General features: G+C 49.3%; 1 protein-coding gene across 7 annotated transcripts in view; it reads right to left on the reverse strand.

Moving 5' to 3' along the window:
- Nucleotides 1–27902, reverse strand: part of ABCC12 (ATP binding cassette subfamily C member 12) — a 72587-nt gene that overhangs the window by 21171 nt on the left and 23514 nt on the right. For 6 of the 7 annotated variants that reach the window (XR_001884786.1, XM_017868600.1, XM_017868580.1 and 3 more), the window contains exons 9-20: nucleotides 25845–25952; nucleotides 23519–23797; nucleotides 19243–19314; nucleotides 16744–16868; nucleotides 12593–12665; nucleotides 10757–10960; nucleotides 7070–7204; nucleotides 6881–6956; nucleotides 6731–6802; nucleotides 3719–3808; nucleotides 2663–2766; nucleotides 446–643 (exon numbers count right to left, since the gene is read on the reverse strand). Coding sequence is in view for 6 of the 7 variants with exons in the window: in XM_017868600.1 (XP_017724089.1) it covers nucleotides 446–643; nucleotides 2663–2766; nucleotides 3719–3808; nucleotides 6731–6802; nucleotides 6881–6956; nucleotides 7070–7204; nucleotides 10757–10960; nucleotides 12593–12665; nucleotides 16744–16868; nucleotides 19243–19314; nucleotides 23519–23797; nucleotides 25845–25952 (1536 nt within the window). In the remaining variant the exon portion in view is untranslated. The remainder of the gene's footprint in view (nucleotides 1–445; nucleotides 644–2662; nucleotides 2767–3718; nucleotides 3809–6730; nucleotides 6803–6880; nucleotides 6957–7069; nucleotides 7205–10756; nucleotides 10961–12592; nucleotides 12666–16743; nucleotides 16869–19242; nucleotides 19315–23518; nucleotides 23798–25844; nucleotides 25953–27902) is intronic. The other variant, XM_017868590.1, reaches the window with a different exon arrangement.

Genomic DNA, 27902 nt, shown 5'->3' on the forward strand with positions numbered 1-27902 from the left:
AGCCAAGTTTCCCTTTGTCTCTTTACCTCCGAAGTGTGGGCCCCACCCATATGCTCCAGCCAGGGCCCTCCCAGCCCCTGGCTGCTGCCCACCTTGGCAATGGGATGCGGAGGGGGCTGGAAGGATCTCTTGAAGCCCGTGTTGCACTCAGGTCTCTTTGGAGCAGGAGCTGCTTTCTTGGCCTGCACATCTCTGCCGCGGAGTGGCCTCCCCTGCCTCCATCCCCCAGCCCAGCCTCAGGGCTGCTGATCCACCCCCACAGCTCCCTGGAATCTACCTTCAGTTGGTAATTAGCTGTTTGGGAGACTCTTCCCAGACTACACTGCAAGCTCTGTGAGGACTCTGGCTGTTCCCAGAGCCCAGCACCATGCCTGGCACACAGCAGGTGCTCTGTATACCTTGTTGACTGAATAACTGGGTACACTTGCAACACTTGTGGCCATACCTTATTAAACACCATGTCATGCAGACAGGAGGATGCCATCAGTGTGGTCTTGGTGAAGACGAAGCCTTTGGTGACACCAAATACCAGCACGGACACCATGCTTGCAGCGTACACCCACTGGTACACATGCTGACCGATGTCTGCCAGCACCGCGCCAACCTCACATGTGGTCCTGTTGCCCTGGGGCCCACAGGTCATCTTCAGAGAAAAACAAAAGAAGCACCAAGAATTGATAAATTCCTGCCAGGAGAACAGGAATTTTCTGGATAATCTTTCCAGAGAGAAGAAACTAAGAACAAGGACGTGAGTGTTTCGAATGAGTCAGGTGGGTACAATCTAATCTGTTCCCTTCTGGGGCCTCTGAGCTTTGCGGGGTTCCTCCTGCTGGCACTCATGACCCCAAGGGGCACCTGACTGTGAGCTCAGCACAGTCAGTGGGAAAAACAAAGCAGAGAAACGAGGTGGGCACCAGGCAGCCATCCCCGAAGCTCACAGCACCTCGGGACACCAGAAGCAATGCTGGGCTGGGAAGATCAGAGAGGCAAATGGGGAATCAGAATTCTACAAGGCTGAAGGAGTAACCCTCAGGCAGAGGATCAGGAACTGACCTCCAGCATGCTGAGCTGTGTGGCAGCAGCCACCAGGCCTTCGGGGTGACTCAGGGGCTTCTCTGTATGACAGGCCAGCTCCACAGTCCCTTCCCTTTCTTTTTCCCAAGGGGTAACTGAGAGGGGGCTAGGGTACTGCCCTGGGATCTTTGGTGGGGAGGAGGGTGCCCAGTGAATACAAGTGGCTCTCAGAGGATTCAAAGAATCTGTGGCTCCATCCTGCCCAGCAAAAACACACAATTTTGCCAGCACTTATGGGGAGAGGACGTCTCCTCGCCCTGAGAAATTGGCAGTTTCATTTTTCTCTGGGCTGTGTGCTAAAAGTCAAGACTGCCCTTGGGGAGCAAACAAGTATCTTTCTTCTAAATGCCATTTTGCTGATTACAGTCACAGTGGAAATGTAAACCAGAGGTGGCTGATGGATGAACATGGTTGAAAGCAAACGTATCTCTGGGGAGCTGAGGGATAGAAGGCCCAGCCTGAAGAGGAGACACTCCTGTACCTTTGATTGTGCCAAGGCACAAGGGCCAAACACATGGTTCAACCACCATGGCTGCATGTCTGGGAGGGTGGGGGCAGGGGCAAACACACAGTGTCCGGGGCACTGGGGGCAAACACACAGTGTCTGGGGCACCAGGGGCAAACACATGGTTCAGCCACCATGGCTGCATGCTTAATCAGCCAACGGCAGTGGGACTCCTGGGGAAGCACCAAGCCTGTGAGAAGGCCACACCCTGACCCTAAACCTCGGGCCCTCCAAGGACACAGCTCTTCGTGAGTGAGGGAGCATCTGGGAGACTGTCTATTCCGGAGATGGCTCTCTATTTTTGCACAGAGCAGGCCACCCCTCAGCCTCTCCCCTTGGGACTAGCTTTGGAAAGCTGTGCCCGGCAGCCTCTCCCCTGCCCCTGTCTCCTCAGTGCCACCTCCCTTTGGTTGTCATAGCAACAGAGCTGTACCAAATGTAATCTTGGAGGATGGGCCAGCGACCCCACAGCATTCCCCAGGGCTCCAGGAAAGCTTTGAGACCATTGGCCAAAAGCTGGGAGAGCTCCCAGCAAGCTCGAGAGAGAGTCAACACATCAGTTCTTCCCAGGAAGGGCCCTGCAGAGAAGGGTCCCCCGTGGCTCCGTGGCATTTGCAGAGCCTGAATCTGATGCTTGCCCGTCCTGTTCATGCAGAGACGACTTTGGGGAGCAGAGACATGTGGGACCTTCTGGCACTGGGCAGTGTCCGTAACAAGATGCCAATATCTCTTTAGAAAGACACAAATCCGTGTTAGCTTTCCTGGGGGAAACTTACAAGAGAGACTGTGAAAATGACCCAATCTTGTACATGCCTGATTCCAGACAAGCTGGGGCACACGTCTTCTTTAGTCAACACTTTAAAATCTGAAAGTGGTGTCTACACCCTGCTTGTCTTGAAAAACCAAAGGGGATTCCAGGGGCTTGGGTCCTGTGGTGTAAGCATCTGACCTCCACTTCTTGAAAAGGGCAGGGGGAGGCATGTGGGCTCATGGCATGGTGGCAGGGGCAGTCAGATGCTCTGGCAGCAGTGTTTTACTCCAAGACACAGACTCGGTATCTTCCAATGCCAAAGGGAAACTCACCCGTGAGCCCTTGTCCAACCAGAGACCCAGCCACCAGTTGCTGAAGGCAGAGCTGCCAATCATCAGGAGGAAGAGGAACACAGTGAAGAGAGAAAGGAGGTACCCTGCAAGAGGAGGGGAGAGGCCCAAGGGGCTGCAGACATGAGCATGTGGCAGGAGCTGACCTTCCTCAGGTCCCAACCCTGATGGGAAATTCAAAACCTGCAGGAAAAGGATCCGCACACCTGGAAACCACCTGCTAGACTAATGTGGTACATCTGAGTGTTGGGGCCCTGAGCCATGGGGACATCTGTTCTACCTGGTTGGAAAATGGGTCCAAACAGTGAACATATTGGAAAAACCACCAATGTGCACTTCAATAACAGTGACTCAGTATTCTTTAAAAAGAAGCCAAGGAAGGCCGGGCATGGTGGCTCACGTCTGTATCCCAGCTCTTTGGGAAGCTGAGGCAGGTGGATCACCTGAGGTCAGGAGTTTGAGACTAGCCTGGCCAACATAGTGAAACCTTGCCTCTACTAAAAATACAAAAATTAGTCAGGCATGGTGGCGGGCACCTATAATCCCAGCTACTTGGGAGGCTGAGGCAGGAGAATTGCTTGAACCTGGGAGGCAGAGGTTGGAGGTTGCAGTCAGCCAAGATTGCACCATTGCACTCCAGCCTGGATGACAGAGCGAGACTCCACTTCAAAAAAAAAAAAAAAAAAAGGGAAAGAAAGAAAAAGAAACCAAGGAAAACCTTGTATGGAAGGCTGGCAATGGACTGGCCACTGCTGTACAGAGCGACCGGAGTGCAAGGGTACAGTTCATGCTGCTGCTCACTCCACTCCAATAAAAGAGAGTCTGGCAGCTTTAGTGGAGATAAAGAATGATTCCATTTAAAAGGCTGTATTATCAGATGTTAGTTTTTAGGAGGGGAAAAAATAAAAGCATTGATAAATGGCCCTCCCATAAACAGAGTAATTGTTAAAGAAATCATAAAATGTGAACCCAACAGTTTAAGACAGGATTTTTTAAAAATGCAAATTAAATCAAGAAACTCGTTGTTTTATACTGAACCTCCAGAAGCCTTAATATACGTGTGATATGTTTTCCAGGTCACGGTTCCTTCCTGGGGGGACTCAGTCTGGATGAGCTGGTGCTCAGGAACTGTGGAGACAAACACAAGTGCCACGTCTCTCACCACTGGGGCGGGGGCCCAGCGAGACAGGCACAGCCCCTCTGTGGACTCCACAGCACGGCTAAGGGGGCTGTGACGCATCCTTCCACTCGTCCCATGCTCTCAAATTTCCAACATACTTTTGCTCATTTTGTGCTACTTGGTCCTCAGTACAGCCCTGTGAAGTAAGCTTCTGGTCTCTTGGGAAATATTTATTAAGCACCTACTATATGCTCAGTCTGGGGGATGCAAGGGTTGTCTTGGTCTATTTCTCCTAGAAGCAGCACCCAAGAAGAGACTATGAATACATGAGGTTTATTTGGGAGCTAAAGGGAATAAGGCGTGTCACCAAGCTGGCAACCACCGTGGGCCACTGGGGCTTCATCCCATGTGAAGAAATCTCAGAACCAGTGTAGACACACACTCAGGGCTTTTCCACGTGATGAGAGGGATCTGGGATTTTTCTATACCGATTCCTATTGGCCATAGGGTGAAGGCCGCTCCCTGGGTGGGGGTGTTAATTCCTGCACTTCCAGCTTGACATGTAGCCGGCATCTCCTAGAAAGAGCCCCCAGGCAAAGGAATGCAAAGGTGGCATTTGGGAGGGGGCTGGGTGTGCTGAAGTGGTAAGGGCACCCTTGTCACCTGTTACAGAGTAAGCAAGAAAGAGGCAGGTCCTGTGTTCTCAGAGCTCACGCCATGCAGAAGAAAACCAGTGTATACCCCTAGGTTGGCTGCTGCATGGATACCTGATTCCCTCAATGTCTGTCCCAGGTTCTTCCATTCCCCAAGGGGAAGGGAAAATGACTGTCAAGTTCTCATGGAAGCAAGATTTTTGAGGAAAAGGGATGCTGGATAAAGCAGCTCCCAGCAGCCAGTACTGAAAGCATGTCTCTTCCGCTCCTCCACAGAGAAACGTGAAAATGTCAACTCCAAAGCAGAATTATACACCATACTTGGCTTTTATAAACAGAGATAAATAGAGTTAGAAGAGGGGGAACCCCATGTACAGATTCTGTGCACCCTGGCCCAACAGGAAAAGCTTTCACGCCTCAAAGGCACCTTGCTGAATAGAGCCACCATTACACTCGCTGCCTGGGGACCTGGAGCGCCTTTGAAAATGTTCAGCCTGACTTCAGCCCATTGTGTCTCCCTCAAAACTGCAAAATGAGGGAGACGCCTCAGCGTGTGGGCAGAGTCTAATGAACGGCATCCGGGAGCACAAAAGGGACTGGTCACATCACCTCACAGCCTGCAGGCCGGGGCAGGAGTGCCGCTGATGCTCTGTTTGCCTCAGCTGTGCCTTAAAAGATGCTGTGATGCCAGGCAGGTGGCAGTGTTGTCTTTAACCAGTTCACGAGTTGTCCCTTCCTCCACCTTTCACAGCCCTTGACAACCCAGTTGTTTGTCCTTGAGGACTGCGTCTCTCTCCAGGGTGAAATTTCACGATTACACTTTCCTTTCCAGAGAGGGGTGAGTGATGAGGAAGTGAGGAACAGAGATTACTCTCTCCACAGGACCCCAAATCCCGGGCAGCCTGGAGGTTTCTCCAAAAATCACAGAAGAGATATCTGGGTATTTCAGCCCTGGAAGCCTCTGGAACTGCAAAACTATGTTGCCTTTCCAAACGTGCATGCATTTGTCACAAGCACCATTGAGGATGCCAGATCTCATCGATTCAAAGGCTCACTTCTTTCCCCCACATTGTAACATCTCTGGAATCTGGATGTGCCTTCCATTTGCTAGTTTGTCATATCATTTAATTAGCAGAGATTTTTTTTTCCTTTCCAAGTGGTAGGTAAAATGGTGGTAGCCTTAAAAAATGGATGGCATCTTAAATTTGATGAAATCTGCTAAGATTTTTGTTTGTTTGTTTGTTTTGGCTCTGCATTATTGAGAAACAGAATTCTAACTTGGAAAGCCACCTTGCTGTGTATACTTTGAGGACTATTGACCCCAGCCCTCTGTGTGTCCAGCATGGGGCAAGGGACAGAGTAGGTGCTCTAGGGATGTGGAGTGAATGAAGGCAGGGTGTCTATGGAGGAGAAGAGGTGGCCTGACCAGCTGGCCCCCACCAGGCTCATCTTCCACATCTCGTCTCCCCAGCTTCCTGGAATCACTTCCCGCCCTCAACCTCAAGCCCTCTACCCTCTCCCACCTTCTCACTGCAGTTTCCCCAGCAAACTCCTATACAACCTTGAAGGACCAGTCCAAAGGCCACCCCCTCTGTGAAGCCCTCCCTGACCTGTTGGTTTCTCTCACCCAAATTCCCCATTACTCTTACTGGTTTCCCATAGATACCGATCTGCCTGTGTCCCCGCCAGACCACAAGATCCTGAGAACACGGGCATCTCTTCTTGCTCTCCCCAGCCCAGCTTAGAACTGGGCACACAGTCAATGCTTAACCTTTATTTGTTGAAAGAATGAATAACCTTATCCCACCTCAATCTCTTCATTGCTTCATAATCCGTTCTCAATGCTCCCCATAAAGAGTGGGAAACAGCTCTTATGTCTGCCTTTGCCTCTGATGAATCCCCATGCATTACTTTGATCTCTCCAGCTCATAATAACTATTAAGCATCACTGTGTGTCAGGCACTGTGCGAATCACTTATGTTCGTTTTCTCATTTAATCTTTACCAGAAATTGTGGTTGGTACTACTTCCTCATTTTACGGATCAGGAAGCTAAGGTTCAGAGTGGCCAAGTATCTTGCTCAAGGTCACAAAACTAGTAAGTGGTGGAACCAAAATTTGGACTTAGGCAGTGGAACCCCAAGGCACACAGTACCCTAGACCATCCAATTCTGGCTGCGCAAAGTGACATGCACAGTGTCTACACTGTCTGTATCCCAAACGGTAGATGCCCAATACATCCTTAAGTGTATGTGACCAAGGGGATGAGTGGTAAATACCTTTTGTGTCTACAAATTCTGAGCCTGTTTCGGATTCTTTTCCTTCATCTTTGTCATTTCCTGGAGCCAAAACTAGGGTGAGAAATAAAGAGAGATCTGTGTCCATTCAAGCCAAGGCAATAAGAGGGATGGGATTCTAACCGATCATACCAGCATCTTCCTCTCTCTCAGCGGGGCTCTCCTTGAAGGCTTCCACCATTGCTGCATTGTAAAGGTGTTCAGGATCCTGGAGACAAAATGAAATTCCTTCTGAAAGCTAAGTGACAGGACGTCTCCCAGGCAGGAAATCCCGAGGGATTCCTCCCCAATTGCTCCCACAGCTGCCCAGGTGTGAGTTACCTTGAACTGCAATCCTCGCAGGTTGTGAATCAGTTTTGCATAGCGCCCTCTCTCCTCCATTAGCTCCTTGTGGGTTCCCTTTTCACAAATCTCTCCATCTTCTAATAAAATAACTTCATCACAAGACTCTAAGAACTGCAGAGGTAAGTGATCGACAATGAACTTCTGCCTGGAAAGGAGAGCCCATGCCAAACTCCTCTCCAACCTTAGTTAGCATGGTTGACTTTAGGGGCCAGATCATTCTTTGTTTGAGGGGGCTGTCCTGTGTGTTGTAGGATATTTACCAACCTCCTTGGCCTCTACCCACTAGATGTCGGTAGCACCCCATCCCAGAGGTGTGACCAGCAATGATGTCTCCAGACATTACCAAGTACCTCCTGGGGGCAGGTTGGCCCCCAGCAGAGAACCATTCATCTAACACCCACAGGTCTCATGAGTCCAAAAAAAGCCAGCCTTTGGCTGTCACAGTGAAGCACACTGAATCTTCCTTTGCTACTCTCCTTAAATAAGCTGCCTTCCTAAGAAATCTGATCATGGCTGGGCACAGTGGCTCACGCCTGTAATCCCAGAACTTTGGGAGGCTGAGGCCGGTGGATCATCTGAGGTCAGGAGTTCGAGACCCACCTGGCCAACATGATGAAACCTAACCTCTACTAAAAATACGAAAATTAGCCATGTGTGGTGGTGTGCACCTATAATCCAGCTACTCAGGAGGTTGAGGCAGGAAAATCACTTGAACCTGGCAGGCGGAGGTTGCAGTGAGCCAAGAAGGTGCCACTGCACTCCAGCCTAGGTGACAGAGCAAGACTCCGTCTCAAAAAAATAAAATAAATAAATAAATAAATAGAAATCTGATCATGGAGATTTGGGGAAAGTAAAACTGACAGTCACTGCAGCCAGGACTTGGTAGCGAGGGGAAATATGGTCTTCAAGAAGGCCCTTCTCTGTTCTAACATTACAAGCCTCCCTCGTCATCCCCATTTAGCCCAGGAGAAGCAAACCATGGTGTGGTCCCCAGGCAACAGGCCACATTCCCTGGCCTGAGGAATTTATGCCAGCTTTATCTATGAGATAAAAACACAGCTACATTTAATGCTGGCATCCCACATTTTGCCCAAAGCACTTCTGTTTTATTAATTTGAATTCCCTTCACTTCCATATCATTCGTGAGATCAAAGAGTTCTGCTAAGAGGGTTTTCCTTTCATTTTGGAATGAGACACAGAGATCTCCCCACCAGGATCAAGGAAGTCCGCTCCTAGAGGCAGGCAAGATGCTGAGACTAAAGATGGTTTGATCGAAAGAAGCCTTTGCAGTATGGGCCAGCGGTCTTCCCTGATACTGCACGGTTCATCCAAGGTCAAATCAACCTCTGCTGCTCTTGATTACAAGCCTGAAAGAAGTAGCTGTGTTCGGTCATTGTATACTTGATTGGGCGAGTTGGGAGGGTGCCCAAAGGCTGAATGATAACAGTTCTAACAGCTTGGACAGCTCCAGCCCTCATGCCTCCCTCCCATTAACTGCCCAGCTCTCTGTCTTATTGGCTGATATTTCAGATGGGGAAACTGAGACACCATAAGCCTGTTCCAGTCCCATGGCCTTTTCTGCCTGTGCCACAGCACACACTCCAGCTCCAGGAGCTCCCAGGGAAGCCCCCTCTGGCCAGCAAGCCCCCAATTCACTCCAGAGATATGAGGCTGATTTGAGCAGCTTTGTTCTGCAAACTGTCACCGAATCTGCCCCTGAGTTGGATTTCAGTGGCTGCTCCCAGCCTCTTTTCACTGGTTTCTTAGAAGAGTGATCATCCATCCCAGCCACTCAGATGTTTGCCTGTGGACCTGAGAGTAAGAGAAGAGGGGATAGGCTCTGGAAAAGCCCCGGGCCCCAGTTCTGGGGCTCTGAGTTCCATCCTCCCTGACAAGGGACAGCGGGACTAAGATCTTGTGCCACCTGGTGGCTACCTGCCTCTTCCAACTTGCAAAAAGTGAGATAAAATGACAGGGGAAGGTGGAATCTGAGGAGACAGGCCTGGTGTGAAGATGGCTCCTGCCTGAGGTCATACTACAGCTCAGTCAGTTTTAAAGACTGAACCAGGACCGAGGTTGTGATTCCCCTCATGAGGACTCCTGGAGGGACAGCTGTGACCCACACCTGTCAGGGATGAGGTATCCCCTCCGGATCCCCAGAGCCCTCAGAGGACAGCCCTCCCTGCTGCCGGGTGTCTCCAGGGAGATCCCAGGTGCAGAGCGGGGGCTGCCAGGTTTAGCACCTGGACTTGGCCAGAGCCCATTCTCAGTCACCTCATGGGGGTCTTGAAGAAATCCAACCTTGTCCTCCATCCTAACTCAGAAGAAGAAGAACTAGGAGCTCTTGTCCACACCAGCCCAGTGTGATGCTTCCTGGAGGTGCTCAGGCCCACTCAGAGGAAATCCAGACAATCCCCATGTGCAAAATTCAGATGCCTTGAGCTTATTCCAGGGCCAGAACTCTAGCCCTGGGCAAAGGTCGGCCCAGGCTAGGGGCAGCATCACAGCAATGGGAAAGCCTGGTTTTACGGAGTCTTCGAGGAACGCCCTCTTTAGGCTGGTCCTCCTGGCCACTACTGAGGGTTCTAAAATGCTGGCTGCAGCATCCTTTAGCCATGGCAACCTTATTTGCTGCAATTACCCCTCCCTCTCCACCGCAGCTTGACTTACCCTTGCAAAAACCTGCTTCCTGTCCGCAGACCAGGCCCTTATGTAACATGTTCTCTGCAGGTAGCAGGAGAGTAAAGAAGATGGGACTCTTGCTCTCCTGCCCCAATAGGCCTTTCAACATAAGTCAATCCCGAGGAATCTCTCATTGGGCAAGGAGACACACACGTGCACGCATGAACACACATGTGCACACACATGCACTGCCCCCCTTCTCTCGCACATCTCTGGAGATTCCCTTCAAAGAGGAGAGAGGGAGATGGTCTGGAAGCAGGGAAACCTGGCCTGGGAGGAGGAGGTTCTTGGATTCCCACCAGGCATTCAGGACCCCTTATGTGGGACCAGTGCAGTGAGGTCTGTTCCCACCCTGCCAAATTCTCAAAGTCACCCAGGTCAAGCCCAGTCACTTCCTTCAGTGAGATTCATGCTCCTTAGCCTGCGACAGTGGCCCTGAGCAGAGAGAGCTTCCCCAGAGTCTCAGCCTTAGTCCCAAAGTCCTGGCTTCCAGCCTCTTTCCCCTGGGGTGTGATGCCTGGGGCATCTGGGACCCTCATCTAAGAGGTCTACCACCCCTAACACCCCAGTCAAAGTGTCCCTGGCCTCAGGCTTGCCCAGAATTGCTGGATTAAGGGTGGGGCTGTCATTGTTTTCCCTGGCTCCCAGAACTGGGGGAAGCAATCATCCTTTTACCAGGCACCCAGAACTGGGGGAAGGGTGCCCCAGTCCACCCACAGGCAGGACTCAATTGCTTCTACAGAATCTACCCTCTGGGGCAGGAAAGGTCTTGACCCCACTGAGGCCATGCACAGAGTGGAACAGGTGGACCTCCTGGGACCCAGGAAGGCTGGGGAATCATGAGTGTCTCTTGCATCCCTGGCTCCCTCCCCACATTCCCAGCTGAAGACAGGCAGATATAGGCAGAATAGGAGGCTCTGTGAGCATCAGACACCACCCACACCCATCCCGTGACCTCCTGGATCCTGCATGTCCCGTCACCTGTAGCTGGTGGGTCACCAGGATGACTGTCTTCCCCCTGAGCGTCTTCTTAATGCACTCCTCAAAGACGTGCTTCCCCACATGGGCGTCCACAGCCGACAGGGGGTCATCCAGCAGGTAGAGTTGACGGTCAGAGTAGACGGCACGGGCCAGGCTAATCCTCTGCCTCTGCCCCCCGGAGAGGTTGAGGCCCCGCTCCCCAATCTGTGGACAGGGACAATGCTACTGCCTATTGTCAGGCCACCCTGAAGTTCTTGGGCAATGGAAGCTTCCTGGAGCTTTTCAGGACTCAGGGGAAAGATGTACACACTGATCCTCACCTCGTCCAAGTTCCTCCACCCCTTACGGGGCCCCCAGTCACACGAGACTCTGTGGTGAGTGGAAGTGCTCCACTTGTCTACCTCTCCAGGAAGCCTGGTGGGCAGTAGAGACTAGGGCAAAGCTCTTTCCCATGAGGAGTGAGGGGTGCCCGTCTCACAAGACCCCAGCCCAGTGCAGATCCCATGGGGAGGGGCTACGTCATTATTACCACCAAAGGGAATTGTGTGAGCAAAGAGCTGGGGAGAATGCAGCAGTGAACCAGAGGGAAATGTGGCTGGGTACAGATGGAAAAGGGAGTTCCCTATTTTATTTACTTGGAGAGCAACTATCCCATCCCTAGGCAACTCTAAACACTGTGGAGAGATAAGCCTTGACTTCCTAGTTCATCATCACTACCTAAGGCCTGGCATCACGCTGGGCACAGAATAGGTGCTCAGCAAATATTTACAGAAATGATGATTGCTTACTGTAGGTGATTCTATCCAATGGAACCCAAAGTGAACCCCACGTGTTCAGCTAGGCATTGAGCTAGGCACGGGGTGGGACACACAAGCTGGACAAGAGAACTCCCCTCTCCCTCGGGAGCTCCACGGTGGGCAGGTTAGTTATGTACATAATAGCAGCAGCAAGCAGAATTTCACAAGTGCCTGCTGAGAAGCATCAATAGAGTTCTTTGGAGCAAATTATTCAGGTGGTGGGACTTGGGAAAGCCTTCCTTAAGGAGGTAGATCTGGGGTTGAAACTCAAGGGGTAGTGATACCACAGAAGCAGAGACTTAGAGGCTAGGAGGTGAGTGGACACTTTGGCAGGCAGGTAGGAGCATGGCCTGGAAGGGTGAACCAGGGCTGCAGTGTGGGAGGTCTCAGATGCAGGCCAGGAAGGCTTCACGGCCATTTCCTTGGGGAGGCAGACTGAGGGCACCAATAGAGAAAGACACCCCAAACTGGCCTTTCCTCAGAAAGCTTTAGCCTTCTGATCTCCTCTGGGGCTCCTGGGCAAGGTGAGGAAGATTGTGCAGAGGGCACAAGAAGGGTGGGGACCCAAGATGGCAAGGTGACTCCCTGGGTCTCTTGGGGTGGCAGGCTCAGCCCAGGATGGAGCTAGCACTTTGGACAAGCACCCCAGGGGGCAATGTTTAGAGGTGACCCCCATATTCCTGGCCTGGGCAGAGCCAGTGAGGCAAGAAGGGGCCCTGGTTTGGAGGACAGAGCCAGCCCTCGGGATGAGGAAGCAGTTTTCACCAGAAACCCTTCCTGAGATGACAGGCAGATTGGGAGTAGCCCCAAGAAGTGACTACACTGTGCCAAACACCAGTAAGCTTGGTGCCACGTCCACTGTGACATCCAGCAAGTATAGATCCAGAGGGAGAATTCAGAACGGGTGGAACCTGAGCTTTGCCCACACGTTCTTGGGGCATCTGGATGTGGAACAGGGGCTTGCTGGCCTCAGCCCTTTGGACCTGAGCAAATGTACTGTGTGCAGCAACAGTGGGCTTGCGCTCCCAGCCCTGCTCACCTCAGTCAGGTCTCCATAGGGGAGGTTGCTCAGGTCCTTCTGGAGGCCACAGACGTGGACTGTGTGCTGATACCTGTTGGTGCAAAGCTCAGAAGTAGCTGGGTGAGAAAGACTGCAAGCACCGCTGCCCTGGGCTGTCTCCACAGGCACTGCTGGTGTCGCTGGGACAAGGCCAGGGGTGGTGAGTGCTACGTCCAAGGCTCCCTGGCCAGTCACTCTGCCTTCAATGACCCAAGGATGGCGTCCCATTGACCACTGGCCCCTCCCCTGACCTGATGCAGTGTTGATTCAGGAATGGCTCCCCCGCTGGCAGGGTTCTTGCCAGGCAGGGAAGAAGACAAGGGTGAACGGGAAAGCCCTGCAGGGAACACTCAGGGCGCCACCTGCTGGACGCTCGTGGGAGTCAGAGGAGGGGTTACCCATGGGGGCTGCCGTCACTGGGGACCGCCTCCTGGGGGGCACAGGGCTGAAGCAGGACATGGGTGGAAGAGAGGGTGTGTGTGAAGGAGGCTAACAGCAGGTGGCTGGGTGATCACAGATGACGACCTTGACATTTGCCCAGCCCCATCACAAAGCTAGTCCATCCACCCCCTCACTGCTACTCGGTTGGAGAAAACAGAGTTTTCTCCCCTGCGACAACTCAGGACACTGAACCAAAGGGAATGGCACCTGAGGTGAGGGGGTAGAATGGGAGAGAGAGTGGGACTCCTGCTCTTTGGGCCTCTTGGCCTCTCCATTGTGCCCCCTCAGTGTCACCCTCTGCCTAGCCCTGCAGCCCAGGCTTTGGGGAGTTTGACAGCTGAGGCCCTAGCCAGCTCTGCAGCAGCCAAGCCGCCAGGACTAGCACTCTGTCCTGCAAAAAGCAGCAAAGCTGTGGGGTTGGCCCCACAGTGGTCCCCAGGGGCATGACCCCCCTCTGCCCCAGGGGAGGCCTTTGGGGACTTCTGGCACTGAGGAACCTAAGACCATCAGTGGTCACTGGGATGTCGTCCCCATGTTACGACAGATGCCCACACCCTCCTCCCTCGGTTTTCTCTGCAACTCAACCTCACTCAGATAGCCCCACCATAAGCAGAACCTTCCCCAGGCATCACAGAGCACCCGCACAGCCGCCTTGGGGACCCAACTCCTGCTTGGGATGCCTGTAGTGCCTGGCTCAGGTGTGTGCTCCCTCCCAGCAGCTGCTGAGCAGCACCACTGGGCCTTTAGGTTTCTGTCCTGCTCGGTGGGTTGCCTGCCTCCACAACGGCTGATTGGTTGGTGGATGACAGATTGACTGATTGATATCATTGGCATTATCATCATCAGGACCCTCTTTCCTTCAGTGAGTGACAATGGGCAGGTCTCACAACTCAGACATCGAAAGACAAACCTTCCCAATAAAGAGGCAAGAAAGAGAGCGGATAGGCATGAGCAGCTGCCTCCCGGTTGCACACAGGCCCCGAAATAGAACCTGGGCACAGCCCGAGCATCGTGCCCACACACAAACTTTAGGGTTGGCGTACATAGCAGTTATGATGAGGGGCCTTGGAATCACAGAATGGGTTTGACTCCAGCTGGGCGACCTTGGACAAATGACTATACATCCCTGATCTTCACTCTCTGCTCTATAAAATTGTGCAAACAACAAACTCTCATTGGGTTGTTGTGAGAATGGAGCAGAAAAACATGTGAAGCTATTAGCACAGTGTCTGCTGCATGGCAAATTCTCCATCAATGGGGGCCATAATTGCTATTACTACATTTGCCAATCTGCGACTACAAGACTCAGACTGCGCAGCACATCTTCCTCCCCTCAGCACCTCCCACCTTCAATTGCCTCCCACCCTCCTGCTTCCTATGGCCCTGAGAGTTTCTGCCCTAGGAGCAAAATCTCTGCTAAATATGCCACATATGAAGGATGCTAAATCCATCTTTCAAAGCCCAATTCAAGTGCCATCTTCTCTTCCCTGATCCACCATCCTCTCGTGATCTCTGCTGCCTTGGAACAATCTGAGCACAGTCTCCCACCACCTGGCTCATTCCTCCCTGGTGCACTGTCATTTCTGTGCATTTCTTATAGCTCCTTCCAAGCTTGGGCATCTTAAGGGCAAAGATACACCTGAGCCATCTCTGTCCCCATGTGCCCTGCATGCTGCAGGCATTTGGCACATATTTGTCTTCTGAACGTCATTTTGATGAATAAGGCAACCCTCTGTCCAGTCCGCTTCCACAGACAGAGAAGGTGTTCCAAGTGGGTGGCACAGGCCAAGAGATGCTGAGCAGAGTAATTTGGCTGCACTGATCACTGACTCCTGCACTGATCACCTTCCTGCCACACCTGAGCCTCCTGGCCACAGGACGGCATAGCCAGGGAAGAGGAGGTGAATTGACAAGCCTCTTGATGAGAATATATATGCTGGCCATGCCAGCCAGCAGGGACAGAGTTGGTGGGTAAGATGAGAAAGGCCAAACTACCGCTGGAGAGCTGACAGCCAGATTCCTAAAACCAACTCTAATTCTCTTAATTCAGCATTGTGATGCCTGGGAAGGTTTCTGAGTGACCCAGCTGTCAGGCAGCTCCAGCTCCAGACAACTGATGTTGATCTGGAGCTCAAGGTCTAAGTCCAAGACTCAACTCTGACATTTAATAGCATTTAATACCTTGGGAGGGTCAACTCACCTCTCTGGGCCTTTTTCTTTATCTGTAAAATGGGGATATAATGCCATGATCTCCCTAAATGGGTGGTTATGGGACTCAAATGAGAGAATGTACATGGCAATACACCAAGCTAAGCAAAGAACCACAGGAAGCCATTACTTTCCAGAGCTTAAAGATGATGGTCCAATCAATGGTGAATTGGATAAAGAAAATGTGGTATACATACACCATGGAATACTATGCAGCCATAAAAAAGAACAAAATCACGTAGCAACATGAGGCAGCTGAACTTCATTATCTTAAGTAAATTCACACAGAAACAGAAAACCAAATATCACATGTTCTCATTTATAAGTGGGAGCTAAACCTCGGGTATGCACAGACATAAAGATGGCAACAAGAGGTGGGGGGATTCCAAAAGGAGGGAGGGTGAGAGGGCGCAGGGATGAACAGCTTTCTATTGGGTACTATGTCCACTAAAGAGTGAACAGGATCAGTAGAAACCCAAACCTCAGCATCACACAATATACCCCTGTAACAAAGCTGCACCCCCTGAATCTAATGTTAAAATTAAAATTTAGAAAAAATCAAACATTTCAGAAGTAGGGAGAGAATAACTATAGAAATGTCCAAGGTGATCACAGTATTAATGAGTTATGAAATGTTCTTAGAGAAAATATTTCTCCCCAAATTGTTGTCTGTTCATTACATACTACAGTTATTACAAATACATAATCATAATTTTCCTGTTGAAAACATTTACAATATACTCTTTTAGTACTTTTGAAACATACAATACGTTAAAATTTATCATTGTCACCATTCTGTGCAATAGATCACTAATGCCTATTTCTTCTGTCTAATTGAAACTTTGTACCCTTTGGTCAACATCTCTCCTTTCCCCACACTCCCCTCTCCCCCAGCATCATATATCAAAACACAAAAGTGTACCCCATAGATAGATGTAATTATGTCCATTTAAAAAATAAAATAATATTAAAAAGTTGATGGCTCAAAGTAAATCGAGTAATTATAAGTTGAGCTTTGTTTTTGTGTAGTTAGATCATTCTGAGGACACTAACAGCGATAATATATCCTGATAGCTCTGATGTCAATTAATAATGTCAGGGCTGACTCATTACATACTTGCTCATGATTTCAAGCAGTTTTGGGTACTCAGCCTAAAGCAAAATTGCTGGATTCATTTTTCTCTAGTCAGACCACAGATGCCCTGTTGCAGAGAACCTCAGAACATATGCTCCTCTGCCCTGGGAATGAAGTACCGATTCTATCCTCTTCCCAGTGTGCAGTCACAGGTCTGCAGAAGTTGCCTCTCCTTAATGCTTGGCTCAGGAAGAGGAAAACCAGTGCCTGTGTGGATCTGATGAATGTTTAATGGGAATTCATTAAACTCAGAATCCACTTAGCAGTCATTACCAACAGCATCAGCATCTGTAGGAGAGTGTGTACCAAACACAAATGTGCCTCCTGCTTTAAAAGTTAATATTACCTTTGGTGATCATACTTTTCTCCAAAGAGTATGTTTTCTCTCACATTTCCATGAAAGATCCACGCCTGCTGTGAAACGTAGGCCAAAGTTCCATTGACCGCCACCACCCCTTTCTGCAGCTGCATCTGGAACAACAAAACCAGAGAAGCTTCAGGAGCCAAGCCTTGAGGACATTTCCTCGAGCGCCCGTTGCACCCTGCCACCCACCTATTCCACAAGTATTGGTTACAAAGGTGCAAAAGCATCGACAGGATGTTTTGTCCATGCACCAGAAAGCCCAACCATGCAGATGGAGAATCTCAGAGTCAGACGCCTGCACAGGGCCAGGCAGGGAATGTTTGAAAAGAGTCAGTGGTAAGCTCTGCTGCAAATGGGAGAGCTTGGACTCCAGGGCTGCTCCCAGTGCACATGGCACCTGGACCCAACTACAACAGGGTGTTCTCTCAACAGACTCTTCACAAGAGGTTCCCCTTCCTCCAGGTGCACTGGCTGGATCCAACCCTGCTCAGCCAGGCCCTGGGAGCAGGGCACCGCCTGCATGGCTGTGGGTGCTAGCCTTCGCACACCCCATCTTTGGGAAGCAGCTTGACTCAGTTGCATTGTTGGTGCCATGAAAGGATACAGGCCTGATGGGGCAGGATTTTCTAATTTGTCAAAATAAGTCAAAGATCCAGTTTTCCATGAAATCTCTGGACTTTTAAAGCATTCGGCAATCCAATTAAAACTATGCATGGGCTCCAGTTTGTGACCCTGAGTACATATGCTCATTTAAGATGACCCCTCATGGGGGCAACCAATACACAACGGTAGACAGTGGGGATGCAATGTTCAAAGCTATCAACAGAGGGGACATGTGGGGCAGGCCACAGTGCTCAGGGGTGATGCTCATGGGGCAGTGGCAGTGGGTCCAGGGGCAGAGGAGGAGAGTCACCAAGGCAGCCAAAGGATGTGATGCCATTTCACCTCAGGAGTTGTGCAATGGACAGAGAATTCAATTTGGAGAAGAGACCATGATAATAACAATAATAATCATAGTATTTTTAATGTGTAGGGTATATTCTGTGCACTGAGTTAAGAGTATGTTCAATGTTTATCACCATGACTGGCCTTGCAAATTATCCTATAGTCAACTATTGCTTACATAATCTCATTCGATCCTCACCACAACTCTCCTTAGCCCCATTTTACAGACAAGGAAACCAAGAGGTTTTATGAGGCTCAGAGAGGTTAAGTTACCTGCCCAAGGCTAAACAGTGAGCATGTGGCAGAAACAGCTGGGGAACCCAGGCTATCCAGAGTGTCCCCCTGCCTCCCCAGTGACCACAGCAAGGGGCCTGATCCCACCACTGTCACATGGGAGATAGATTCAATGTTATCTCAAAATTTCCAAAGGATAGAAATTAAAAGGAGGCAAATTTCACTCCAATATACATCAAAATTCTCCAAAAAGGTAACTGGCTGTGACATGTTGAGTTTCCCATCACTGGAGCTATCTGAGCAGAAGTTGGGTCATCTCTTATGCAGTAGGATGCTATTAAGAGTATTCACATGATTATGTGGGGGAATTGAGCTGAGTCACCTGTATGGCTCCCGCTGACTCATCATGAGCGTGGGTGACCTCAGGAACTCATCTGATTCAGCCCCCACCTCCACCTGCAGGCAGGGAAGGAGTTGTCATTCTTTCTATAGATGAGTCAACTGAGGCCAAAACAAGTCACTCATATTAAAACTCATGAGACACATCCCACCACCACCCGATTCTGGAATCTCCACTTCTTCAGAAGTACCCTGACCTCTTCCTGAAAGAGGCAATCCCAGCTTCACAAACTTCCCTTTAGCAACAGCAGAGTGGGGAGAAAGAGGACTTAGCATTTTTTTCCCCACAAAGCTTATTCATGTGGGATGTGACGTAGAAACCATGGTGACATACAGGTTTGTGAAAACTACAAATGGCTTGGCCATTTTCCCTGGGGTCACTCAACTAGAAGGAGCAGAGAAGGGACAAGGACCCAAGTCCCCTCCCTCTTCCTACCCCAAGGTTTGCAGAGAAGCTGGGGGCACGAGTTGCTTTAGTTCAGGCATAAAATACATCTATAGTCACTGGGAGCTCCTGACTCTAAAGTCCTTCCACACCAAGCTGCCTTGCTGGCATTTCTAAATCAGGGCAGCCCAAGTCATGGAGAAAACCATGGGTTTATGGACCCGTCTTTCCTTTGACCAAGATGGAGCTTTAGGCAAGGAGGCAATCACCATTCAATAGACCTCCTCATTGGCAAACTCAAGAGTTTGTGAAAAACTCAGCCTCATCTGGCCCAGGGGCCTGGAGCTGCTGAGCGCACTAACCTCCCAGAAATGATCGTGAACCACATGCACAGTGTCCAGTGCAACCGAGGCCATCTGCTAGGTCCACTGTTCTAATGGCACCACACCTGACCAGAAGGGAGCCATTTCATTGTCATGTTAATGTTCCATCCTCACAGCACTCATCACACAGCTTACCTGTCCTAGGAGAGCTGCAAGGAGGGAGCTCTTTCCACTTCCCACATTCCCACATATTCCCAAGATCTTCCCCTGTCAGAGAAACAGAAATAGGACACAGTTACTCTCTCCCACTTCTTAGAGGGTCTGGCCCAAAGGTGCTGCTCTCAAACTATGCTGGTCAGGCCAGGCGGAGAACAATGGGTCACTGCAGGCTCTGGAGCATGGCAGCTGCAGCCACACCACCCCAGCCCCGCATATACACAGCCTGGGAGGATGCAGGAATGTAAGTCTTAATTAAGTGCTTTCCCTTGTGTGGCATAACCAAGCACCCAGAGGGCTTCTAGAAATCATGTAAGATCACTGGTGTGAAACAGCCTTGTGCTGGTCTGGGAGCCACAGGCCTTGAACATGAAGGCTATTCTGTGCTCAGACTCCAGAAAAGCAAATCTAATGGGATGCAAAAGGCTGTACAACCCAGGGGGACTAGGGTACATTTTGAAGTATGGAGATCTAGGGGCTTTTCAAAAATCTTCTTTTATGGAATCCTCCACCATAACAACTCAATCTGGAACTACTGAGAAGTTACACTATTCTAACATTCTACAGCTCCAGATTTATTAATTCAACCAAGAAATCATTATTAGAGCCTGCTATGTGCCAAGCACTGTTCCAACCACCAGCAAGAACAGCAATGAACGCAACAGGCAGTGGCCTGCGTCTGCCCTCACGAAACTTACCTTGCAGTCAGGGGTAGATGGACAGGAAGCAAGATAAATTAAATGTGGGGCAGGCACATCTTTGCTTGCCATGGAGAAAAATAAAGCAGGAAAGAGACAGGGAGTGGGCTGGAGGCTCGGGGGTACAAGGAAAGCCTTACTGGAAATGTAGATGTCTTAGCTTGAATTTTCCCAGAAACAGACCTTGAATCAAGGATTTGAATGAAAGTCACACTCTCATTTGGAAGGTGCAGGAGATTCCAGTAGGGAAGAGGAGAAGTGATACAGGAAAGGGAAGGTGGCCCATCAAGGGCAGCCTATTGGGTCAGCTCCCTAACAGAATATCCTACACAGAAGGCAAACGGAACTCAACCCTGCAGGGAAACTGGAGGAAACTCTGGGGAACTGACTATAGCTTTGTCCCACCCAATGGCAGAGGAGGTGGGGTATTGATGCCCCAGCAGTCATTGTTTGAGGGATGCTCTTTACTCTGTGAAGGTCTTTATAGAAGTGTGCAGAGCCCTTGGGCACAGATGTGGATAAGGCAGTTGGAAGATGGCCAGGAAACACTTAGAGGTCCAGGGCACATGGGCAGGGATAGCATCTGCCACAGGTGACATTTGGGTAAGACCTGAAGGAGGTGAGGAAGGGTGCCATGGGGTATCTGGGGAGAATCACTGCAGGCAAACAGCCCACGTGGAGACTGATGTGGAAGCATGCCCACTCTCGTGTTCAAGCAGATATTGCAATACTGCACTTGGAGCATCCGAGAACATTCTCATGTAGGCCTGCTCCCTGCAATCCCTTAGGGCAAAGATGCCCAACATGGGGCCAAATATGGCTTTTTTCCCACCCCAAGCTAGACCAGAAAGGCACATCCCCTGTCTGCCACTCTCAGCACATGACAGTTGCTGCCTGTCATCAATAACTCCTTGAACAAGGTCTTTGTTGAATCCCAGGCACCTTGGGATAAAATAGTGATCCACACAGATGCCTCCCTGCCCTTGCGGAGCCCACATGGATATAAATCTGGTTGGCTGAGTGCAATTGAGCTCAGATTTCAGTTAAGTCCCACTGAGTGCCACCTACTTTGCCTTCTCACCACTCTCCCCATGGAGCACCTGACTTCCCCCACCCTGCTTTCCCATTTGCCTCCGAGAGGCCTCCGTGAACTTCCCGCATTCTAAGGACTTCCTGGCCACACAGTGGCTTTGCTAATGGGCTATTCCATATGCCGATGACTCTGGAATTCCTGCCTCATGAAATGAAGCTGGATCTATTTAATTTCCCTAATTGGACTTCAAGGAACTGGGGCATTAAAGAGACCGCAGATGTGATGCAGCCTCACCAGGTATTTGGTTGCCCTCTGAGTCCTGTCCACTTCTTGGGGTCAAGTAAGAAGCCTTCTAGATTCATCCTTGTCTTTAGCAGAAAATCCATGAGGCCTGTATCCTCTGATGATTCTCTCAACAAACATTGCTGGCCACCTTCAAGCCTGGGGCTGGGCTTGGGGATAAGCACATAACTGTGAACAAAAAGCCCTGACCCCATGGAGGATCCAGTCTGATGGAATTGAGGAGGAGCTAAACTTGGAAAAACTTGGATGTCCTGAATGTAGAACAGCTGAAGGCAGCACTTAAGCTGGGCATAATTGTTAAAGAAAAAGGCAACAATCATACTTAACATCAGCTGAGACTTACTATGGGCTTAGCATTTTTATGTGGTATCTGAGTTCCCCCACCACCTTGTGTAATGGGTACTTCTATGAAATGCATGGTGCAGGTAAAGAAACAGAGGCTCAGGGAGCTTCAGCAAGATGTCCAAAGTCAAGCAGCTAGGAAGTGGCTGCGCCTGGAACTGCAGTCCCCCAGGCTCCAGAGGCATTGCATTGCCCCCACTGCTCCAGAGGCAACACTGTATTGCCCCCACTGTATCTTCAATTTATTACACAAAACACTGACCGCATCTTGAGGCAGGAATTCCACAGTCACCAACATATGGAATAGCACATTAGCAAAGCCATTGTGTGGCCAGAAAGCAGTGTCCTTAGAACACGGAAAGTTCACAGAGGCCTCTTAGAGGCAAATGGGAAGGCAGGGTGGGGGAAGTCAGGTGCTCGACGGGGAGAGTGGCGAGAAATCAAAGTAGGTGGCACTCAGTGGGACTTCGCTGAAATCTGAGCTCAATTGCACTCAGCCAACCAAATATCGTTTCCAATGAATCCGTGGCAGACAGCCTTGTTAGCTACAAGAGGTACCATTCTCACACCAGCTATTGAGCTTGACATTGCATAATAAATGAGAACCTCTCCTTCTATAGTGCTGGCACAGGGAAAGAGTGAGTCAACAGGATGAGAGATTAAAATACTAGGCACAAGATTAATGTTGAGGCCTCTGCAGCAAAATCACCACTGTCACCCTGGGAGTGTGCTGCTGAGTTCCCAGAGCAAGAAAGAGATGCATGCAGGAGATGCAGGAGGAGGCCAAACATTCCCTAAATCCACAGCGTTGCCTGAAATCTCCATCCCCCAATCTTCAGGGAAGAGAACAACAAACAGACTCTGGCTGGCTTGGCTGGCTTAGCCCTTAGCTGGGTTGCTTGTTATCTCAGTTTGCTTTTTACAAGAGGAATATTTCCTGGTGGTTAAGAGCCCAGACTCTGAGGCCAGGTGCCCTGGATATGAAACCCTCCCCTGCCACTTGCTAGCTATGTGACCTTGGGCAAGCTATTTAACCCTCTTGTGCCTCAGCCTCCTCAACCATCAAGTGGGGGCAGTTATGATGCCTGGTTATTGGGGTGGTTAAGTGAGTTTATTATGTACCTGGTAAACAGTAGTGTTCAAAATTATCAGTCATTATCATCTATCTTAATATTCCAATGTGAAATTAAGAACATATCTAGGGAAGGAGCAGTGGTTCATGCCTGTAATCCCAGCACTTGACCCAGGAGGCCAAGACAGAGAATCACTTGAGGCCAGGAGTTCGAGCCTGGCCTGGGAAATATAGCAAAGCCCCATCTCTACCAAAAAAAAAAAAAATTAATTTAAAAATTATCCCTCTTTCTCTTGGTAAATAAAATTTTTTTTAAAATTATCCAGGCATGGCGATACATGCTTGTAGTCCCAGCTACTTGGGAGGCTGAGGCAGGAGGATCGCTTGAGCCCAGGAGTTTGAGGCTGCAGTGAGCTTTGATTGCACCACTGCACTCCAGCCTGGGCAAAACAGTAAGACCCTGTCTTACACACACAAAAAGAGAACAAATCTAAAAGGATTTATGAAAGCTAGTCAGTTCAAGCCTAGCCACTTGGAGTGGACTGTTCATTCAAAATCGCAACTGACTCTAAGGCAAGTACTGCAAATCAGAATGAATATAACCACCGTCTTCTTCACACTTGGAGAGAGGGCCTCCAATGTTCATGTACGTAGTTTTAAAATTGGGGGAAAAATACAGGGACTCTGGTTAGAGACATCCCATCACCACCTTCAGCTCTAACTGAACTGTATCAGACCTGGAGAAGGCCGTAGCTATGCAACGCAAGGAGGAGGGCTGGAGGCCACACCTGTGCAACACACACCCACCTTTCTCACCACAAAGCTTATGCTGTGCAGAACCGATTTGAGGCTGCCACTTTGCTCCTCTGGGCCAGTGGCTCCCTTTGCTGGTGGACTCCATTCACTGTATGCCTCCGACCTCTGTTTCTTGAATAAATGCCTTTTCTGGTTCTGCACTTTCTCTGGGTCACTTTTCCTGCTGGCTTCATGTTCCCATGTCAAGGTGGCATTTGCTAAAAGCAAGACAGTATCTGGGTCTTCTGGTTGGGTGACGTAAGATGGGGGGCTTTTATCTATGAGAATTTTCTAAGATTAAAGAGACAAAATTAACTGAGCAGATGTCATCCATTTGCAAGAATCATCCCAATATATCTCCTAATGACCCCAAATCACAATTTTGGCCATTCTAACCCAGCACATCCAGGAAAGAGGTTCTGAAATTATTCCCCCAGGAGAAGCTGCAGCAGAAATAGTCCACTAGCTCATGCTATCTGGGACAGTTGCCTCTTTAACCACAAGGCCTATGGGGTCACCCACATTGGAGAATACTGATCCCAGCCACATTTCACCCTTGTGCCCAAGACAGTCGGTCTTACCAGTCTTTGGGCAGTGAACTTCACTGCTTGGCACTAAATGCTTATGAAACCAAGGTCATATGCTCAATCTCTGCTGTGTCTTCTTCCTAGGCCACTCAGTCCAGTTCGACAAAGCATTTGCTAAGCCCTAACCATGTGCCAAACTTTGGGGTAAAAGCAGAAATGCAAATATAAATAAGGCACAGTTCCTGTCCTTGAAGAGATTACAGTCTGGAGGGAGATGAGAGCACGCACGGATTGTTTCTATAAAATGCGATGAGGACAAAGAACTGCGACTGCCAGAGAAGGGACATTTGCCTTCTCATTCTCGAGGTCCACGCACTTGGTGCTTGAGCAGAGTCTGTACAGGTGTTGTACAGGCAGAGATGAGAAAGGGAAAGAGGATGACAGCATTCTACCTGAGGGCCCAGCATGGGCAAAGGCAAGGAGCATGCAAAGGCATGGTTTGTTGGGGTGGCGGCATGAAACAAGCAATTCAGGATTACTGAGGCACAGAGTTCAAGTTGGGAAGGGAGGGGGACACAAAACTGAGAACGCACAGATGGAGAGCCTGGAGGGGACAAGGGTTCAAGGATTTTGAGCAGGTGAGAGTGAGTATTGGTAACCAGACCAGTATTTTAACAGCTCTCTTTGGGTTGAGTGCTATATGGACTTGAGAAGAATGTTAGAAAAAGAAGGATTAGTTCATAAATCACTGCACTAATCAGATGAGAGATGAGGGAGGCCTCGATTGAAGGCAATGGCAGTAGGGACAGAGTGAAGGTTGAGGAGTCAAGAAATGCCACCCTTTATCTAGTCTAAGAAGCACCTTTATTTTTTTTCTGATATCATAATACATGCAATTAATGTGATGATGTTCTTATGTTTTGTTCAAAGAGTAATAACTCAACAGTGTACCTTCCAATCCAATCTTACAATGGCACCCCTTAAAATGGAGAGAATACCATAATCAGGGGTTGATTTAACAGGGTTCTTCACTGGTAGGATGTGTATGGTAAGGGAAAAGAGGAGTGCATGAACCAGGATGCTTACAATGACTTCCGGATTTCCGACTTGGATGAGTAAGATCATTCAATCAATTCATAGATGTTTGAACAAGCTTCTGTGTTGACAAAATGCCCTTCTTCCCTTTCCTCTCCTCAGTTGAACTTTCAAACCACTTTATTTGCCCTTCTCAAATGTCACTTATATCCTCATCATGTATAGAGATTCTTAGAGTGCCTGGTCCTACACTGGAACAGAGGATCTTGAGGACAAAGCCTCTCTATTCCTTATATATGCATTTCCCATGTCTTATACATAGGAGGCACAAAGCAAATCTTTGATGAGTGAATAAACGAATGAATAAAGGGACAAAATGAGTGCATAAATGTAGGGACCCCAACATCCTCTTCATCACTTCCATCACCATGCCCATCAAAGGACAAACTAGGTAAAGTGGGGATGACTCAGTACAAAACCAACCTCACTTGTGGAACACTTAGGATGTATAGATTGTTTAAGGAAAATAGGGTCAGGAACATCTTCTTCATGTACAGAGACTCTATCTCATCATTCCTACAGACAACCTATAAAACTCTGCCTGCTCTGCCATTCATACACATTTATTCATCTAACTCTGAATGGATGCCCTCCTCCCAGTGTCAACTCAACAAGTGACCCAGCTCTCCAGCAGGTTGGTATAGACTCCACATATCTGAGCATTTTCCCACCCCAAAATGAGATCTCTCTTCCTACTCACCCAGGGTTAGTTATACCTTCATTCTCCTTAGAGAGACATTCGCTTCAGCCATTGCTTTGATGGAGAAGGGCAAGATTGCAATGGAAAACTTCATTACATTAAACATGGCAATCACACTAAATGCCTGAAGAACAAAAGAGAAGTATGAGGGTTTAGAAGGAGAAGTCACCTTGGCTCTAAACTGTTATACACACGGGGATTAAACTTGCTCAGATGAGAAATGGCAGCATCGTTGGAATGCACAGAGGAACAATCTTTTCATTTCGTGACTCAGAAACCATGGGTTGGCCAGTTGGGGACAGCAGCGTCTTAATCTATTTTGCTTTGGGATTTTCACCAAAATGATGGCAAGTATATCCCCTTGTCTCTGTTGATTCAGAAGGGAAGAGGTCTGAGGCAGGCCACTAACAGAATACATTTGGCAATCTCCATCCACACTGCATCCTCATTTGAATCTAGACTATTCACTCGAAGCCCAGGCAGACTGTCCTAAAGCACCCCCTGCTCTCAGTTCTTCAGAGACATCTGACCCTTTGGAGCTACAGCATCATCTTCACGTTATACACCACACCACAGCCTCAGGGATGGGGCTGGAAGCTCCCCAGAGAGACCTGCTTGCACCTGGGGGAAGCTGGAGGGTGACCTCACTCTCCTGCTCCCAGGACCTGGCCTCCATGCCCTGCCTCCCCATGCACCACACGAGCCCAGATTTGAGAGCCTTTGGTCAACTCTGGTTCCCCCCATCCTTCCCCATAAAAAGTCACCTCTGTTCACGGGGCCTTCCTTGCTGTGCCCTGCATAGTGGGTAGTTGATATTCTATAGCCTCAATGAAAACAAGCCTTCTCCCTTTGGTTGGTGCCCCAGGGGTGCATGATTTCATCTCTCCAATTTCATCTTCTCATCTGTCTGAATTGTAATTAGCAGCCTCTCCCTAGCTACCCATTTAAGAAATTGATAATACAACTTTCTTCATCAAATCCTGAGTGATCCTGCCTGCTGTCAAATGGGCCCCATGGACAGGGCCCCAGGCTTCAACTAATCCTAGTCCCTTCATTAAGAGGATAATGAAACACGCTTCTATCACATCTGGTCCTAAATACATCCTCAAAGGGAATTCAGTTCTTTCAGGTCCCAAAGCTCCACCTTGGCTCAGGAAGCCCAGGCCTGGCTGACAGAGCACATGGGTGGCCTGATGTGACTGAATACCCTGGAGCTGACCGACTCCTGACATGACCCTAGCAGAGGAAGTGACTGTAATCAGTTCTGAATCCAAAGGACCCAGAGCTTTGCAAATTTGGTTTTGGTATAGATTCCCTCTAAACTATCATGTTAGAAAATATGAACTATGTGCACTCAATTTGATTTGCTTGATATGTTCCTGGAGAAAAAAAAGTAGTTTTCCTTTTGGTCTGGGATCAGAGAAAGTCACAATAATTGAGCAGTGTTACATCCAGCCTTGGTGTATCCTTGCCATTCAATCTGGCTTTGGGCTCACAGCTGGGCTGAAGGCCCAAAAGTGTGTCAAAGTAAACTGTGCATGAGTGATTGCCTGCTGAAGAACCAGAGAAAACAAAAGCAACTCACCGAGAAACACAGGGCAGTAATGGGATTAAACACAGGGCAGTCATGGGCCCCACAAAGGATGGCTCAGCAAGCCCATTCTAGCTTTGCAAACGTCACCTCTTTCCTCCCCCGTGAGGTCCCTGATTTTAGGTGCAATTCTTCCTCTACGAACTTACTTATTTCCTTCTCTCTCTCTCTCTCATTTTTTTCTTGCCTTCGTTGACTTTCCTCCAACTACTTAGTTTAATACTTAGCTGGTTTTTTCTTTGTTTAAGCCAGGAATCATTTTCCCTGTAGCTCAGCATTTCTTTATCTTTGGATGTCCAGGCCCCTTGTAAAGAACTTGAACATCTCACATTCATCCCAGCTCTCCCTCTAAGGCTTTCAATCCTCATTTGCCTGGCCCAGATGAGAATCAAGGTTAAGAAGAATAGCTGACACTTGTATAGGACCTAAGAGCCTGAGATGGTTCTACATGCTTTACACAAAATAACTGATTCAGTCCTCACA

This window comes from Rhinopithecus bieti, unplaced genomic scaffold (assembly GCF_001698545.2).
Source record: "Rhinopithecus bieti isolate Rb0 unplaced genomic scaffold, ASM169854v2 scaffold_618, whole genome shotgun sequence".
Classification (NCBI taxonomy): domain Eukaryota; kingdom Metazoa; phylum Chordata; class Mammalia; order Primates; family Cercopithecidae; genus Rhinopithecus; species Rhinopithecus bieti.